The sequence below is a fragment of the Sus scrofa genome, chromosome 4 (genome assembly GCF_054392235.1).
Source record: "Sus scrofa isolate SSC_HxYL_T2T_F1_AM1 chromosome 4, Sscrofa_HxYL_maternal_Yorkshire_Landrace_v2.0, whole genome shotgun sequence".
NCBI classification, from domain to species: Eukaryota; Metazoa; Chordata; class Mammalia; order Artiodactyla; family Suidae; genus Sus; species Sus scrofa.
In genome coordinates this window covers 100,660,578-100,679,560 of record NC_139386.1, presented here as the reverse complement: position 1 = coordinate 100,679,560, position 18,983 = coordinate 100,660,578, and the positions used below count along the sequence as shown (strand labels likewise).

The following is an 18,983-nucleotide window of genomic DNA, read 5'->3' as shown; positions in this document are numbered from 1 at the left end:
CCATTTTCTCACAGCTCCCTGACTCTAAGGTGGAGGGGGCCAATCCCAAAGAGATGTGTAAATGTGGTTTTTATCTAATGAAGTGAATGATCAGTTGATACACAGGAAACCCACAACATTTTTAAGGGAATTATATCATCATGGACTGAAAGGGCTAGAGACAGCTCAAAACAAAAAGAAGCTTAGGTCTTTAACTTCCAGTGGGGAAGACTTCCACAATGAGAGTCAGGACCCAGAAGAGCGTGGGATCTAGGTGGCCCTCTGTTTCCAGCATGTCAACTGAGCCAACCAGGTGACAAGGCATCACTGAGCCATTCATATATTGTCAACATGCAAAAAAAGTTTATTGAATATAAAACTAAAAAAGATAGAGAGTCCTCCTGGGCCCAAGAGACCCACACAGGGAGCCAAGCACTCTGCCTCAGGGCCGCTGTGGGGAGCCCTGGAAGAAGTCATTGCACATGATAGTGATGAGGGCCAGGAAAACGGCATACTCCTGGAAGTCCACCTGCTGATCGCTGTTCTCATCCAGATCACCCATTAGCTTCTTCAGGCCTTCCTCATCTACCTTCTCCTGAAAGCGAGAGAAAGTGGGTCATCATCAGGCTGCTCTCCCTCCCTGCTGGGCATCCAGCTCAACAGTGGGCAGGGAGACCCTGGGAGCCCCTAGGAGGCCCCGGGAGTGAGAACAGAGAGCAGTGCATTGGTGGGACTCTCCAGTTCTCCCTATTGCGAGTGGGGAGCACTCCGGGCACTCCCTAAGCACGGGATCAGCTCTGCTCCCCACAGAAGCCCAACAAGTAATGGGCACTGCCCCCATTTTACTCATGAAGAAACTAAAGCTTTCAGAAGCCACCCCCCCGCCCCATATCACTGGAAGAGTGAATTCAAAAAGGGCAAACTCACATTCATACCAGCCAAAGAGAAGCCAAATTAGAAAAGTGTGACCAAAAACATTTTTTTTTTGGTTTTGTTTGTTTGTTTGTTTTGTTTGTTTGTTTTTGCCATTTCTTGGGCCACTCCTGCAGCATATGGAGGTTCCCAGGCTAGGGGTCGAATCGGAGCTGTAGCTGCTGGCCTACACCAGAGCCACAGCAACGCAGGATCCGAACCACGTCTGCGACCTACACCACAGCTCACGGCAATGCCGGATCCTTAACCCACTGAGCAAGGCCAGGGATCGAACCCTCAACCTCATGGTTCTTAGTCGGATTCGTTAACCACTGAGCCACGACGGGAACTCCCAAAAACATTTTTTAAAGAAAGAACATGTCTCATGCATTCAAAGCCTGAGACCTGACCTTCAGGGAAGTCGGAAAAGGGAGGACAAGGGGAGAATTGAGAGTTGACTGTATTCCTCTGCAAAATCCCTATATACCTTCTTTTTCTTTTCTTCTTTTTTCTTTTTTTCTTTTTTAGGGCCGCACCTGCGGCATATGGAAGTTCCCAGGCTAGGGATCGAATCAGAGCTATAGCTGCCGGCCTACACCACAGCCACAGCAACACAGGATCCAAGCCGTGTCTGCTACCCTACACGGCAGCTCACACAACACTGGATTCTTAACCCACTGAGCGAGGTCAGTGATTGAACCCACATCTTCAGGGATACTAGTCAGGTTCATTACTGCTGAGTCACAAATGGGAAGTCCCTTATATTATACACCTTCTTAATTTGGCATGTAAATATAGAAAATGAGAGAGAGAGAGAGAGGGAGAGGGAAAGGGAAAGGGAAGATCACACTGTGTGACCTTGAGCCAGTCACTTCCCCTCTCTGGGCTCTGACAGCACCTCCATTGTCTGGCAAGTTGCAGGGTACACCAATGATAAAGCACCCACACATGGGTCTCCCTCTCACTCCAGGGAGGCCATGAAGGGCTTGACCCCACCCTGGGGTCCGCATCAGCAGGCCCTCCCCAAGAAAGGGAGAAGAGATTCAACCTGTGCCCCCCAGGCACCCGCCAGGACCCTCCCCAGCCCAGGCGGGCCCCACTCACCCCTACAAAGCTGGGCAGCTCCTTGTGGAGAAGTTCCTTCATCTCCCCCTTACTCAGCTTAAATTTGTCACCTTCTTGGCCCGAGTACTTGTGGAAGGTGGCAACCATCACAGCCAGCGCCTGCTCCAGGGGACTGGACATCTTGGATCTGGGCTGCAGGGGTGACAGGTGATGGAGGTGTCTCAGTCCAGGCTGAAGGACCCAATTCCGTCCTTGGGCCCCAAACCGCCTTGCCAAGCCTCTCTGAATGGGCAGGGAGAGCCATGTCTCCCCCTCAGCCTATGGCTCCCAGGGCAGAGGCCAGACCCCCACCTCACCCTGGGGGCAGATGCTAGAGCTTCCCCTGTGTTTGCAAGGGCCTCATGTCTCCTCCATCACACTTGGGGCCCACCCCTGAGGACAGGGCCCCCCCACCCTTTGAATGTCTGTGGAAAGGACATGACAAAATGTGGCCAGAGTCCCACCTGGGATCTACTCTGTGCAGCTCTGTGCCAGCCAGTGGCTCTGTGCCAGCACTGGGGAGACGGGCAGCTCCATGTCCAGTCAGTGGGGCACCCTGGGCTCTGACAGTAGCCAGGCCTACGCCTAGGGGTCCGAGGTTCCCTGAGGAGTCAGTTCCTCCCTCAGCCAGAGGGTGTCACTCTCCCATCTAACTGGAAGCTCCCTGGGGAAGGTCTGTTTCTTCCCTCAGACGAGGGCCTCTCAAGGGTAGGATAGAGCATGTGTCTCCCCTCATACTGGAGGCCCCTGAGCCAGGGGCACTGACTCTGTGCAGACAGGGCATGGGTCGGGTGGAGGCAACCGAACACCCGCCTCAGCCTCCTCCACCAGGAAGGCGGACTGGATTTAAAGACATGAAAAGCCCAGCACCCTAGGTTCAGGGTGGAATCTGGGACCAAGGATAGGCTGGGGATGTCAGCTTTTCCAAAGCCCTGCCTCTGGACAATGCCCAGACCAACCCGGGAGTGTTAGGCGGGTCCCAGGTTGCAGCCAGAGGCCCTGGGCTCAGGGAGAGCCCCAGGCCACCCTGCCAGCCCTGCCTTGGGAGTTGGGAGAAGACAGGAAGCCCAGGCCAGAGCTCCTCAGGGCAAGGACCCAGGAGGGCCCATGCGCTTGAGATCCCTGGTTCTCGTTCCTGAGTCCTGCTTGCAATCCAGGACTGTGCAAAACACAGACAAAAACAACAGGATTCTTATTAAAGCATCCCGACCCCCCCACACACACACTTCATACTCCTGGGCCTAGACCCCCAAGAAGGTGCCTCTAGATGGCCCCCCAGACTGAGAGACCCAGGAGAGAGCCTCAGAATAACCCCTAAACTGAGACCTCACAGAGGAACCTGGAAACAGCCTCAATCGGAGGAGGTCCCCGCAAATGCGGAGAACCACAGAGGCCCCAGGTCCCGTCCAGAGGAGACAAAGATCAGGACACGGGGACAAAGACAGAGGCCCACGTGGGTCCTCCTCACCCAGCCCCCAGCAGGACAGAGATACTCACCAGACCTGACGGCAGAGACAGGCTTGGGAAGGAAAGTGAAGGGCCTGGTGCCCAGCGTGCAGATTTATATGCCAGCCCCACTGGCCCCCAACTTGGCCCTTTAAGGAAACCAAACCTGCCCTAACATGATTGCGCCAAAGCCTGGCATCCTGCCACCCCCACCCACTCCTTCCCAGCCCCCTCCCTCCCTGACACAGCCAGCTCCCCTCCCGCCTCTCACCAGGCCAAGGGCAGCTCCCTCCCCCTACCCCACCCAGGGCCACGAAAGGGAGCTGGAGGTGTCCTGAGGAAGAGGTAGCCTGGGCGCAGGCCAAGGGGAGGCAGCCTCGTTCCCGGCATCTGGAGACAGACTACGCAGGCCTCGTTCCCGTGACGCATCCCTGAGAGTCACGGCTCATTCATGTATCAGAGCTGCAGGTGCACATGGGACTTCACAGGTGTGTGTGCGTGTGTGTTTGCTGGGAGTCAGAAGGTGACATCAGAAAGAAGAGAGCAGGGGCAACCTCAGAGAATGAAGGAAACAAAGTTACATGTATTTATTTATTTATTTGTTTTGCCCTCGCATGTAGAGGCCCCAGGCCAGGGATCGAACCTACACCACAGCAATGACCAGAGCCACATCAGTGAGAAGGCTGGATCCTTAACCCACAGAGCCACCCAGGAACTCCTAGAGTTACTTTTAATAGCTGGCACAAGAATACCTTTGAATGACACAACAAGGAAAGCAGGTGTGCTTAGAAAATACCTGGAAAGGCCCCCCCTTGGGGTAGGAAGGGGTCTGGAAGGAGAGAGGGAGGCGGTGAGAGGTGGCCATGGCCCCGTCGCCGTCAGCTGGGCTGAGCACAGTCTGGGTGTGAGGGGAAGCCCCAGGAGGGTTGAAGGGAGAGGAGGAAACTCGGGCCTCCTCCAGCCTGGGAGGTAGGCACGTGAGGAGGGACCAAACTGCTTCCCAAGCCAGGAGACCAGGCCTGGGGTGAGGCCACTGCCACAGCCTCCCCACCCACTCCAACGGCCCCCTTTCCATACTCAGAGAGAGGCAAACACTGCAGCCTTTCAGCCCCAGCCCGGGGGAAGGGCTTTCAGGGCCGGGTAGGCTTCCAGCTACCCCTTCCCAGGCCCGGCTGGCCTGCCGCCCCATCCAGTCCGGGCACCGCCCTTCCTGTGGGCCCAGCTCCCCTCCCCCTCCAGATGGCCACCAGCCCCTTTCCCCTCCCCCAGCGCCCCTAGTCCTAGGTGACTCACTCGTGGTTCCAGGCCCAGATGCCCAGGCAGTGACTCAGCGGCACCGCCCTCCTCCCCCAGGGCAGCCGCAGTCCCAGGGCAGCCAGCCGAAGCCCCAACCCAGCTTGGGAGGGGAGGGCACCGCACGGAGACCCTTCTGCACATATTTTCAGCTCTACCCTAATAATCTTTATGTCTCCTTTCATCTCCACAACAGGCTACAGAATAGGTTCACTGTGGATTCCTGTTTCCTTGAAACCTGTGATTCTTAAATATGAATGTACCAAAGGAGAGGAGTGTCGGTCATGATGTCACAGCGAAGCTCAGACTGAGAACCCACAGACCATCAGACATGACGCCGGGCTGCGCTCCTACTGCGGGGGGTCACCATGGGACTTGGGGACAGCCTGAGCAGCAAAGATCAACTCAGGCCTTGGGACCCCCAGCTCCCTCTCCTACACCTCTGCAAAGCCACCCAGTGTCCCTCCTCCCCAAGGCACTTGGACCCCTCGTGCTAGGCTCCTCCCCATCAAAACCTATAGCTTGGAATTGCTCACACTGAGTGTGGGGACCAATGGGGCGCAACACCTTGCTTTTCACAGCACTTCTTCATTCTTTTTTGTTTTTTGTTTTTTGTCTTTTGAGGGCCAAACCCACAGCAAATGTGGAGGTTCCCAGGCTAGGGGTCGAATTGGAGCTGTAGCCACCAGCCTACACCAGAGCCACAGCAACGCCAGATCTGAGCCACCTCTGCGACTGATACCACAGTTCACAGCAACGCCAGATCCTTAACCCACTGAGCGAGGCCAGGGATCGAACCCGCAACCTAATGATTCCTAGTTGAATTCATTAACCACAGCACCATGACAGGAACTCCATTTCTTCCATTTTAACTGAGGACTTTGGCAGATGCTGCCTCTGCTCCGAAACTGCAGTGGCAGCGTCTCCATGGCAGATGCTGGCACCCACCTGCATTCCAACCCCTTGTACATCCCCCAACTGCCTGCTCACTGTGCCTGAGCACGTGGGGTACGGCCAAGAGTCTGCTTATATTCACCCCGCTGCTCAGAACCTGCCCTCTCACCACACCCCTTCCTGCTGAAATCCTACCTAGGCTTCCAAGATCAAATTCCCTGGACTTCAGGAGCTTTCCCCAAGCCCAATCAGATTCTGTTGCTACCTGCTCTGTCCTTTTGTCCTGTGTGCTCAGAGCATTCATTGAATCATTGAATCACGCGGTGTGCTTGTCTTCTCTCGCCCTCACTCCCACACACTGAGCTCACAGGGCAGGGACTGCATGAGCGAAGGGCCTTACCCATACCAGGTGTCAACCAGAGTTTACGGGCACCGAATGGGGGGTGGGCAGGGCCAGGGGTGGTGTCTCAGAGCCAAGGGGCCTTCCTATCTCCCCAAATCACATCACTGATTATGCTACCCCATCATAACTTCTCCCCTGAGTCCCAGGAGTGGAACTGAGACATTGAGTAGGAAAACAGAGCTTCAAAGAGCTGCAAATCCCAGAGGAGTGACTGAAGGAAGCCTCTCACTGGGGGGAACCAGGGAGCAAAGGAGCTGACTCGGAAACTCCCCAGCGGGCAGAGATGGAGACAGGTGGCAGACGGAGGAAGAAACCCAGAGGCAGTCAGACGGAAACTGGGAGAAAAGGTCAGGGAAAAACAGAGTCACGGAAACAAAGGGACCATGTGGGGAAAAGGGAATAAATTGAGAGAGATGAGAAACAGAGCGTGCCACTGATGGCTAGGGCACCTGTCCCTAAATAGGACTGAGGACAGGACCCTACCCATCAAGAGCCGTATTTCCGAGACTGATGAAACTCACAATAATTTGCCACTCATTTGCTGTGTGATCTAAGCAACTTCCATCCCCTCGGCAGCACAGGAGGATTGACCCCTAGAGCCAAAACCTGCTCTGCATTCTCCACTTCTCCTTGAAGGCAGAGAAGCCAGGACACAAAGCAGGCAGTGGGCACATCCTGGCAGTGACTGTGCCCATGCCCGGCCTGGGAAGCTGGGTCTCCTCTTTCCATCCCCTTGCCGGCTCCAGGTGCCAGGGGTTCCCAGGTGCCAGGGGATCTGATCCCTGGCCCAGGAACTCCATATGCCGCAGCGGCTTCTGGGTCTTGTCCGGCTTGTTTGTGCCCCCTGGTGGTGGAGATGAGTCATTGCAAGCCAGTCTCTCTCTGCTCCCCTTTCCCTCCCTCCCAAGCGGGTCCTCCAGACCTGGCCCTGCCCTGCTCCTGACTCAAGTAGGAGGCAGTGCTGATTCATCTCCAACAAACCTTCCCACGCCCACACTTCTCACACCTGCCCAACATACAAGATCTTTCCCGGACCGTCTCTGCCCAGGTGGACCTCGGAGATGAAAGACAGATGCCAGTAAACTGTTTAAAAGCCGTAGGGAGGGGACAGGAGCGAACTCTGGGCAGAAGTGAGGGGCTGAACACTGCGGAGCTCTGCCAATCTGCTCAGCGTACCTGAGGCAGTGCCACAGAAAGAGAAACGGTCTTGGAGTTCCCCCTGTGGTGCAACGGGATCTGTGGTGCCTTGGGAGCAATGGGACACAGGTTCGATGCCCAGCCCAGCACAGTGAGTTAAGAATCGGCTTTCCAAAGCTTCGGCGTAGGTCACAGCTGTGGCTCGGATCTGATCCCTGGCCCAGGAACTCCATATGCCGCAGAGCGACCAAAAAAAGAAAGAAAGAGAGAGAGAAGAGAGAAAGAGAAAAGGCCTCACTTTAGGGCCCAGGTTTAGCCCTGACTTTGCCCTGACTCACCATGCAACCTTGGGAGAGTGCACCAACCTCTGAGCTTAAATTTTTTTCACTATAAAGATCCCTTTTATCATTCCTCTGTCCCCCAAAATATGGCCTGAGATATTTTCTCTCAACAAACTGCATTAAATAATTAACCTGACTATCCCCTGAGAGCACACTCAGCATGAAGAGAATTTGTGTTATCACACTGGGTTTGGATCATTCTACATCTGCCATGTGTGATGCATTTGTCATTCCCTTTGTGAAAGGGTGCAGACTGACATTACAGAGCACCTACTGTGTGCTAGGCGATGTCCGTGTATCATCCCATCTAACTTACACAACAATCCCAGGAAACTGGTACAATCTTACCCCACTGGACAGGAGGAAATTGAGACTCAGGGAAGTTTTCCCAAGTTCACACAATTAATTTCATTGTCAATTTTGTGATCTTAAAAAAAAAATCTCTGGGTGTTCCCTTCCTGGTTCAGCGGTTAACAAACCTGACTAGGATTCATGAGGATGCAGATTCAATTCCTGGCCTCGCTTAGTGGGTTAAGGACCTGATGTTGCCCCAAATGTGGTATAGGTTGCAGACTCGGCTCGGATCCCGAGGTGCTGTGGTTGTGGAGTAGGTCGGTGGCTGTAGCTCCCATTCAACCTGTAGCCTGAGAACTTCCATATGCCGCAGGTACTGCCCAAATAAGACAATAAATAAATAAATAAGTTTAAAAGAAACTTTCCTCAGATCTGCCACCGCCCTTAACCCTCCCTTGTCATCGCCACAAATAACACCACCATCCACCCAATGACCCAAACCAGAAACTTGGCTGCCCTCCTAGCCTCCTGCTTCCTCACTGCCCTCCAGTTACCCAGCCAGGTGTCCTGAACTTCTATTTTCTTAACTTTTTGGGAGGCCATGCCCATGACATGAGGAAGTTCCCAGGCCAGGGATCAAACACGTGCCATAGCAGTGACAATACCGGATCCTTAACCCGCTGCACCACACAGGAACTCCCACAGCCTGACCTTCTAAATGCCTTTCAGCTCTGTCTACACTGTCTGAGATCCCACCACAGCACCTTGCTCCTGGATTATTGTAAGCACATCTGGACTTTTCTCCCACCTCTAACCTTGCCCCCCGCAACTCTGACCTCATATCAGCACTGCCACCATGGTGACCTTCCTAAAATTCAAATCTGCACATGTCACTCTGCAAGTGAAAACGCCCATAACTTTCAAGAGAAGACTACCACACATGACACACCTTCCTAGTCACCACCTTCACTGAGGCACGTGCCACGCCCTACCACGCCTCGGAGCCTTGCCCACGTCATTCATTCTCTCGGAAAGCCTTTCTAGCTGTTCCCCCTTTAAACTCAGCTCAAAGATTATCTCTTGTTGGAGTTCCCATCATGGCGCAGTGGTTAACGAATCCAACTAGGAACTATGAGGGTCCAGGTTTGATCCCTGGCCTCGCTCAGTGGGTTAAGGATCCGGCATTGTGGCGAGCTGTGGTATAGGTCCCAGACTGGACTTGGATCCTGGGATGCTGTGGCTGTGGTGTAGTCCAGCGACTACAGCTCCAATTCAACCCCTAACCTGGGAACCTCCGAATGCCACAGGAGCAGCCCTAGAAAGGCAAAAAGACCAAAAAGGGGAGGGGGGCTTCTTTGGGGTGCAATGGGTTAAGGATCCAGTGTTGTCACTGCAGCAGCTTAAGTTGCCGCTGTGGCCCATGTTCAATCCCTGGCCCAGGAAATTCCACAGGCCACAGGCCACAGGCACAGCCCCCCGAAACCAAAAAAGAATGCACAAGAATTAATCTCTCAGAATAAGATCATCTCTAAGTGACGTCATAAAGAAAGACTTGGTGAACCTGCCCAGTTTCTGAGTGAACATCTGCTTCTAAGAGGAAGGAGGGCTTCGGTCAGGTAGGTGGAAAGAAACTCAGGTGTACTGAGTGCTTGCTGTGTAGGCATTGTTAGAAGTACTCCACACGCGTTATTAATTTGATCCTCCCCACTGCCCTATAATGTGGGGAACGTCTGTGGTGAGCTGTGGTGTAGGTCCCAGACAGGGCTCAGATCTCGCATTGCTGTGGCTGTAGTGTAGTCCCGTGGCAACAGCTCCGATTAGACCCCTAGCCTGGGAACCTCCATATGCCACAGGTGCAGCCCCAGAAAAGATAAAAAAAAAAAAAAAAGACCGTCTCCTCTGTACAGCATCCCTGAATCCACTTCCCAGCCTCCTCACATACTAGAGTGCCTCCTCACATACTAGAGTGCATACAAGAGCACACACGTGTGCATGCACGCACGCGCACACACACACACACACACACACACACTCACGCAGGTGTCAGGTTAAGTGTTCCTCCCATGTACTTCTTTGCCCATCGCCCAAAACAGTATATTTAATGGCTCATTGTGACAGTTTATTTATGTTTCTTTCCCCCCCCCAAACCAGGCGGCTGGGACATAAACGCTGATGGGGTCATTCCCAGTATCCCTGAGGCCTGACACACCTGACGCAGAGCAGGTGTTCAGTGAAGGGCCAGACGGAAGCAAAGTGCAGCCTCATCCTTCATCGCCACCGTCCTGTCTCCTCCCTTCAACACATTTCCACACACAGGCTCTAAATCTTCCACCACCACCCCTGCACCTTCTTTTTTCGGCCACGAGTAAGTTCTCAGGTCAGGGATCAAACCCGAGCCACAGCCGTGACAACACCAGATCCTTAACCTCTAGGCCGCCAGGGAACTCCCCCTGAACCTTCCGAAAGCTGACTTGCTACCATTCAAACAAACCTAGCTCTCTCCAATGTCACCCAAAGCTCCCTTCTAGCCAATGCAGGGTTTTGGGGAGGGGGCAGCTTACCAGCCCACTCTTTGGGAGGGCTCTTCAGAGGGAGGAGGCCTTGTACCTTTCTCTCCATCACCTCTCCCTCCTCTGAGGGAAGAGGTGAGACCTAAGCACCTGCCCTCTCTTCTCCCCAACTGGCCGGCCCCACCTCTCCTCACCTCCCCGGTGACCCCATTACCCCAAGGGACAGGGTTCAGTCCAGCAGCTCTTCTCTGTGAGGTGATGGGGAAAGGCAGTTTGGGGGGCAGCAGGAGTGCAATATCATTTAATTAATTTTGGCCGCAGTTCCAAATTAGAACTTCTGGTCCACTTTCTTAGAACTCAACAGGGAGGAGTTCCCATCATGGTGCAGCAGAAACAAATCCGACTAGGAACCATAAGTTCGCCGGTTCGATCCCTGGCCTCGCTCCCGGGAGCACAACCACAGCCTTCCGAACCTCACACCTCAGCACCGCTGGACTTCAGGTTTGGGGACTTGCCTTCCGGACCCACAGCCCCTCGCAGAGTCTGTGTGCAGAGGCCTGTGGTTCCTGAGGTCTGACGCCTGACTCAGGAGCCTGACTCACTACCCACTCCCAACCCTCACCCCCAACCCCACCCCCACCACCACCCCCAAAGCCCGCAGATTCCTCAAGGCCTCCCGCAGCCTGGAGGCAGGCTGCTGTCCCCACTAGCGAGCACACAGGCCAGGATGGCAGGCAGGCTGGAGTCTGCAGCAGGGTTCTGCCATTTGCCAGAATGCAGGGCCAGCCAAGGATGGAAAAGCTCACTGGATGAGGAGTTCCCGCCGTGGCGCAGTGGTTAACGAATCCGACTAGGAACCATGAGGTTGCGGGTCCGGTCCCTGCCCTTGCTCAGTGGGTTAACGATCCAGCGTTGCCGTGAGCTGTGGTGTAGGTTGCAGACGCGGCTCGGATCCCGCGTTGCTGTGGCTCTGGCATAGGCCGGTGGCTGCAGCTCCGATTCGACCCCTAGCCTGGGAGCCTCCATATGCCGAGGGAGCGGCCCAAAGAAATAGCAAAAAGACAAAAAAAAAAAAAAAAAAAAAAAAAAGATCACTGGATGAAACGGGTGCCAACTGGAACCAACATGAAGCACAGTGATTAGCCATCTTCCCCGAAACTCCCATCTTGAGAACTGCGTTCTGATGTGTTCTGATAAACCCGGGGAACTTTCCAAATTTGGAAAGGAACTAAAGGCAGCTTCAGAAAAAGAAAGGTGACTCAGGAAGGTAAGCAGGGATTTTTCAAAGCAGAGGGTGTGGATCATGAGGAAGTGGCTTAAAGGGCGATGTTTTAAGATATCAATGTGTAATACTAGGAAAGAGTTGTAGCAGAGAGTTAAGACGTTGGATTCTGAGTTTAGACCATTGTCTAGCTCTAGTCGTCAAAATTTTTCAGCTAAAAGACACGGAAGTTGAAGGCAAGCTCACTGAAGAAAAAAAGAGGATGCGATGTGTTACATAACTGGAAAGACCACTGTGATATTTCACGGGCTCAATGAGCCCCAGGCCTGTGGGCTGGAATAAAGAACTCACCACCACCATCCATCCATCCGTCCATCCTTCTCTCATCAGTGTGAGTCTCCTGCCGTGCTGGCCTCACTCTTTTCTTTTCTTTTCTTTTTTCTTTTTTGCTTTTTAGGGCCACACCCAAGCCATATGGAGGTTCCCAGGCTAGGGGTCGAATCAGGGCTATAGCTGCCAGCCTACACCTCAGCCACAGCAACGTGGGATCCGAGCCCTACCTTTGACCTATACCACAGGTCACAGCAACGCCGGATCCTTAACCCACTGAGCGAGGCCAGAGATCGAACCTGCGTCCTCATGGATGCTAGTCAGATTCGTTTCCACTGCACCACGACGGGAATGCCCACTCTTTTTTTCAATTTATTTTATATTGGAGGATAGTTGATTTACAATGTTGTGATCATTTCTGCTGGACAACAAAGTGATTCAGTTATACATAGTCCTATATCTATTCTTTTTCAAATTACTTTCTTGTATAGGTTATTATAGAAGATTGAGTGGAGTTCCCTGTGCTGTACAGCAGGTCCTTGTTGACTGGCTTCACTCTCACAAGGTCTCTCTATATAACGAGGAACACAGCCACGGACGGTTCCACCTGGTAAACCCAGGGTCCCTTTGTCCCAAGAAGAGCCCTGATTGGCTCTGCCTGCTTCATGTACTCAGCTGTGGACCAATCCCTGTTTCCAGGGAGACAGGGCGCTAGGAGTGGCCCCTGTGTGGGTCACTCCTTACAGAGTCACTGACTCTTGAAGTTCCCGTTGTGACGCAGTGGAAACGAATTTGACCAGGAACCATGAGGTCGCGAGTTCGATCCCTGGCCTTGCTCAGTGGGTTAAGGATCTGGCGTTGCCGTGAGCTGTGGTGTAGGTCAGAGATGTGGCTTGGAGCTGGCGAGGCTATGGCTCTGTCATAGGCTAGTGGCTACAGCTCCGATTTGACCCCTAGCCTGGGAACCTCCATATGCCACGAGCGTGGCCCTAAACACACACACACACACACACACACACACACACACACACACACACACACACGCAAAAGCAAAGAAAAGAACAGAGTCACTGACTCTTTACAGAGTATAGAGCCCTACCATCAAGGATTTCTTTTCTAAGGAAGGAAGTGAGTGACTGCAGTCACTACACCAGCTGTATGACCTTCCAACTTTACCTAACCTCCCTCTAGGAATCAGTGTCCTCTTCTGAAACATGGTGATGCTACCACCCACCTCACAGATCAAATGAGATAACGCATGTAAGGCCCCTAGCGAGCACTCCATGAATGCTATCAGATGCGGCAGCAGGAGGGGAAACCATGACCTACAGTTAGAAGCACCGTCATTGCCAACATGGGGTCATGGGACATGTCAGCAACATAAAACCACAACCAAACCCCACACATCCACTGAAACACAGGGACAATAACCTCCTTTCCCGGTCAGCATCTATGAGTTTTTTGAGCCCTCATTTTGTCATCTGCTAGTACCAGGTATTAACAGTTTCAGATAAAATAATAAGGATAATCTTAACATTGAGGGAAATCTGCTCATTTGCTTCGTTCTTTCTTCTGAGCTTGGAAACGATTATATTTTCCCCATTATAATTGGCCAAACACTAGGACCAGCTTCAGATCTAGCGGAATTTAGTGACAACCCAGGCTGACCTCGTTCAGTGCCTCCCTGGACCCTGTCTCCTAGATGAGGACGTGGACTCCCTCCGTGGGGCTGGATGCTCAGGGTGTTCAGAACATCCACTCCCGTTATCATGACTCTCTATTCACCAACCAGCCCCTGGCTTATACTCAGATTCTCACAGAAACTTTCCTTCTAGGAAGAAACTGAGCTGACTTCTGGAATGTTTGGGTTTACCACACAGTCATAAGAATGCACAAGAAGGGAGTGCCCGTCGTGGCTCAGCGGTTAACGAATCTGACTGGCATCCATGAAGACACAGGTTCGATCCCTGGACTCACTCAGTGGGTTAAGGATCCAGCATTGCTGTGAGCTGTGGCATAGGATCCCGAGTTGCTGCGGCTGTGATGTTGCCAGTGGCTACAGCTCTGATTCCACCCCTAGCCTGGGAAACTCCACGTGCCTGGGGTGAGGCCCAAAAAAGACAAAGAAAAAAAAAAAAAAAGAACACTCAAGAATTAAAGGAGCTTCTGGAGTTTCCGCTGTGGCTCGGTGGTTAACAAATCCGACTAGGAACCATGAGGTTGCGGGTTCCATCCCTGACCTCGCTCAGTGGGTTAAGGATCTGGCGTTGCCATGAGCTGTGGTCTAGTTTGTAGACGTGGGTCGGATCCCACGTTGCTGTGGCTCTGGTGTAGGCTGGCAGCTACAGCTCCAATTAGACCCCTAGCCAGGGAACCTCCGAATGCCACAGGAGCAGCCCTAGAAAGGCAAACCAAAAAAGGGGCGGGGGGTGGTGGCGGCGGGGGGGATTCTTTGGGATGCAATGGGTTAAGGATCCAGAGTTGTCACTGCAGCAGCTTAAGTTGCCGCTGTGGCCCATGTTCAATCCCTGGCCCAGGAACTTCCACAGGCCACAGGCTACAGGCACAGCTCCCCGAAACCAAAAAAGAATGCACAAGAATTAATCTCTCAGAATAAGATCATCTCTAAGTGACGTCATAAAGAAAGACTTGGTGAACCTGCCCAGTTTCTGAGTGAACATCTGCTTCTAAGAGGAAGGAGGGCTTCGGTCAGGTAGGTGGAAAGAAACTCAGGTGTACTGAGTGCTTGCTGTGTAGGCATTGTTAGAAGTACTCCACACGCGTTATTAATTTGATCCTCCCCACCACCCTATAATGTGGGGAACGTCTGTGATGAATAGATCAGGAAACAGAGGCTCAGGGGATTAAGTGTAGAGCCAGGACTTGAACTCAGTTTGGCCTGCCTCCTCAATCACCCTGACTGCCTGCCTCTCCTTTCCCAGAAGTGCCTTTTATTTTTTGCTTTTTAGGGCCGCACCCATCACATATGGAAGTTCCTGGGCTGGGAGTCAAATCGGAGCTGCAGCTACAGGCCACAAGCACAGCCACAGCAATGCCAGATCCTTAACCCCCTGAGTGAGGCCAGGGATGGGACCCGAATCCTCAAGGATACTAGTCGGGTTCATTATCACTGAGCCACAACGGGAACTCCTTCTTTTTTTTTTTGTCCCCTGAAGTTCCTCCTCCAGCCACTTCCCTGGCTCCTCTTCTTTTCCACATCCCTGCTGGTGGGGCTGACATTAGTCTTCCACACTGTCTTTCCTGCCTGCTTGCCTCTGTCTCCTTTCTTTCCCTCCCTCTTTCTCACAGCATCGTGACCCCCTCAGTTTAGAGACTCCTAACATGAAAGTGTGTGGATCTGCATTCAGGCAGCTCCCTCCCAGCCCCAGGCTCCCAAACGCTCCCCTGTGGGGGCATCATCCTGCCTCGCTCTGCAGAACCCCAGGTCCAGCCAGGCAGCCTCCCAGCCACAGAGCCTCACAAGCACACACTAAGGACTGCTGGGTTTTCCTTGGAACCTCACCTGTCCGACCCTTTGTCCCTGTGCCTATAGCTTACAGGCTCACCCCAGCTGTCCTGGGACAGCAACCTCCTGACCAGTCTCTTCCTGGACCCAGTCTCTTCCTTCATCCGTCCTGGTCATAGCTATCCGTGCTGTCCCTCGTTTTCTCAAAAATCTTCAGTGTCTCTTGACTGACCATCACATCTTTTAACTTCTTCAATGTGGCTCTCAAGGGTACCACTCTCCCATTCATTCTTTTTTTTTTTTTTTCTTTTTTTGTCTTTTGTCTTTTTAGGGCCACATCCGAGGCATATGGAGGTTCCCAGACTAGGGGTGGAATCGGAGCTGAAGCCACCTGCCTACACCACAGCCACTGCAACACCAGATCTGAGCCGCATCTGCGACTTACACCACAGCTCACAGCAATGCCAGATCCTTAACCTACTCAGTAAGGCCAGGGGTCATATCTTCATGGATACTAATTGGGTTCATTCACCACTGAGCCACGATGGGAATTCCCCATTCATTCTTTTTTTTTTTTTTTTTTTTTTTTTTTTGGCTTTGCTTATGGTGTGAGGAAGTTCCAGGGCCAGGGATCAAACCTGCGCCACAGCAGTGACAATGCCTGATCCTTAACCCACTGAGCCACCAGGGAACTCCTGATTCATTCTTCATTCATGCATTCAACAAACGTTCATTAGATAGTGACACTGAACTGGACCCTAGGGATACATAGGTGAACAAAACAGACACATTCCCTGCCCTGGCGGGGCATGTAAGCAGGTGAGGAAGATAGGAGATACGCATGAATTACAAGTTGTAGTAAGGTCTGTGATGAAAACAAATGGCTGTGATGATAGAGGATCATCCCCTGGGTGGGGTGGTCAGGAAAGGGCTTGCTAAGGAGGGATCTTTCAGCTGACACCTGAAGGAGGAGGAGTTTCCCACCCAGGGAGTGGAGGATGAGCCTTCCAGGCAGTGGCCCAGAGATGGGAGGGAATTTGGGGTGTGAAAGAAGCAAAAGCAGCCCGGTATGGGTGAGGCGTGGATGCCAAGGAAGAGAATGGTAGAAGATGGAATTGCAGAGGTCAGGAGGGGTCAAGTCAGGAGCCTCGTAGCCCAGTGTAAGGAGTCTGGGATTTATTCCAAGTACAACATGAAACCATGGATGGATTATAAGCAATTGAAACGACATGGTCTGATTGGGCCTTAAACATGACTCTGGGAGTTCCCATTGTGGCTCAGCAGTAGTGAACCTAACTGGTAACCATGAGGATATGGTTTCAATCCCTGGCCTCGCTCAGTGGGTTAAGGATCCGACGTTGCCATGAGCTGTAGTCACAGACGCAGCTCAGATCCCATGTTGCTGTGGCTGTGGTGTAGGCCGGCAGCTGCAGCTCAGTTTGACCCCTAGCCTGGGAACGTTCATATGCTGCAGGAGTGGCCCTAAAAGGAAAAAAAGAAAAAGACTCTGGGAAACTCTCAATGTAAAAGGGCAGAGTAGAGGCATTTTTTTGTTTCTCCACTTTGGAAGCTCCTTAAGAATGTTAAACAAAACAAAATATAAAGGAGAGGAGAAACCATGTTTAAAGAAACTGGTATAACTCCAAGCCCCAAATCAGGAAGGGCACCTGCCAAACATAGGTATGTGTGAATCTGACCAAAGGCATTACTTGAAAGCAGAAACATGCTACCCAAGTCCTTGGGTGGAACACCCCCTTTTTGGAGTTCCCTGGTGACGCAGCAGGTTAAGGATCTGGCATTGTTATTGCTGTGGCTCTGGTTACCGCGGTGGTGAGGGTTCAATCCCTGGCCCAGGAACTTCTGGGAAAAAAAAAAAACACTCCCTTCTAGGGATAGCCAATGTCCCTTAGATTGAAACAATAATATTTGACGTTGAGAACAGGCTGAGAAAGGTCTCCCTGTGGAGACCTAGTTTGAAATGTCATGACAGCAGGGAAGGGGTAGCTTAAGAAGAAACCATGCTGCCCTGACATTCCTAGCACCTTGTGACATGGCCTCATTGTTAGGATGCCACCAGAGGTGAACTGGGGTGAAGCAGGAAAGAGGGCAGAAAATGTCACACCATAGGCCACCAAGTTTTACTGTGATATAATCCTACCTCCCAAATGCCAAAAACTGAGAGGAGATCTGCCTCCTCACACACTCAGGTACCTCCCCACCCACTAGACTCCCACCAGACTCTACCCACACCATCCTTCAGGCCGTAGCTAGCTCCATTCAAAGTGAACAATAATCAGAAAGGATAACATTTAAGAACATTCCATGGCATTCCCTGCTGGCTCAGCGAATGTTGTCCCTGCTATGGCTAAGTTTACTGTAGAGGTGAAGCTTCCATCCCTCGCCCAAGAGTTCCCATGGCCAAAAAATAAATAACTTTTTTTTTTTTTTTTTTTTGTCTTTTTGTCTTTTGTTGTTGTTGTTGCTATTTCTTGGGCCGCTCCCACGGCATATGGAGGTTCCCAGGCTAGGGGTCTAATCGGAGCTGTAGCCACCGGCCTACGCCAGAGGCACAGCAACTCAGGATCCGAGCCGTGTCTACAACCTACACCACAGCTCACGGCAACGCTGGATCGTTAACCCACTGAGCAAGGGCAGGAACCGAACCTGCAACCTCATGGTTCCTAGTCGGATTCGTTAACCACTGCGCCACGACGGGAACTCCCAAAAAATAAATAACTTTTTAAGAAAGATACAAAGATTCATGGAGTTCCCATTGTGGCTCAGCAGATTAACTAGTATCCATGAGGAGTTCCCGTCATGGCTCAGCAGATATGAACCTGACTAGTATCCCTGAGGATGCAGGTTCAATCCCTGGCCTCACTCAGTGGGTTAAGGATCCAGCATTGCCATGAGCTGTGGTGTAGGTTGCAGACATGGCTCAGATCTGGCATTGCTGTGGCTGTGGTGTAGGCCAGTGGCTGCAGCTCTCATTGGACCCCTATCCTGGAAACCTCCATATGCCATCAGTGCGGCCCTAAAAAGACAAAAAAAAAAAAAAGCTAGTATCCATGAGGACTCAGGTTTGATCCCTGACCTCGCTCAGTGGATTAAGGAGCCCAAGTTGCCGTGGCTGTGGTGTAGGCCAGCAGCTGCAGCTCTGATTCAACCCCTAGGCTGGGAACTTCGATATGCCGCAGGTGCAGCCTTAAAAAGCAAAACAAAACAAACAAACAAAAATCAAAAAGATATGAAGATTCAAGGAAAAGATTACAGAGCAAAAGAAGGAGAATGGAGAATTAGAAGACTTCAGAAAAGAAATAAAAGGAAAAAAATTAAAACATTACAAAGACGAGGGTCATCGTTTAAAATAGAGGAAACACGATAAAAAACAAAATCAGAAACATGATGGTAGGTTTAAGAAAATCATAAAAAAGAAATGGAAAAGCACAACAATGAAAATATCATTATGGAAAGAAAGAGAAATGTGGCAAACAGAAAAATTCAGCCAATATGTAATTGGTATTCCTGAAGAATAAAACAATACAAATAGAATAAAATAATCTAAAGTAAGAGTTTCCATTGTGGCGCAGTGGTTAACGAATCCGACTAGGAACCATGAGGTTTCAGGTTTGATCCCTGGCCTTGCTCAGTG

The 18,983-nt window shown here is 51.9% G+C and overlaps 1 protein-coding gene and 1 long non-coding RNA gene across 2 annotated transcripts; one reads left to right on the top strand and one right to left on the bottom strand.

The window, feature by feature from the left end:
* Positions 1-320: 320 nt before the first annotated feature.
* S100A2 (S100 calcium binding protein A2) lies at positions 321-3,529 on the bottom strand. The gene is made up of 3 exons (XM_001929556.6): positions 3,493-3,529; positions 1,996-2,148; positions 321-574 (listed from the first exon to the last, which is right to left on the bottom strand). The coding sequence occupies exons 2-3, from the start codon at positions 2,134-2,136 to the stop codon at positions 422-424; spliced, it is 294 nt and encodes a 97-aa protein (XP_001929591.1). The 5' UTR covers positions 2,137-2,148; positions 3,493-3,529; the 3' UTR covers positions 321-421.
* A 190-nt stretch (positions 3,530-3,719) lies between these two features.
* On the top strand, positions 3,720-5,948 carry LOC146404072 (uncharacterized). Its single transcript, XR_014843137.1, has 2 exons — positions 3,720-3,929; positions 4,931-5,948. It is a non-coding gene; the product is annotated as an uncharacterized LOC146404072 (long non-coding RNA).
* The last annotated feature ends 13,035 nt before the right edge of the window (positions 5,949-18,983 follow it).

What these genes read in the sequence shown, in the direction of transcription:
- S100A2 (XM_001929556.6), bottom strand. Translation starts at nt 2,136, where the DNA reads ATGTCCAGTCCCCTGGAGCAGGCGCTGGCTGTGATGGTTGCCACCTTC. An exon ending in AGCTGCCCAGCTTTGTAGGG is followed by an intron (nt 575 to 1,995) that starts GTGAGTGGGGCC and finishes TCTCGCTTTCAG; the next exon opens with GAGAAGGTAGATGAGGAAGG.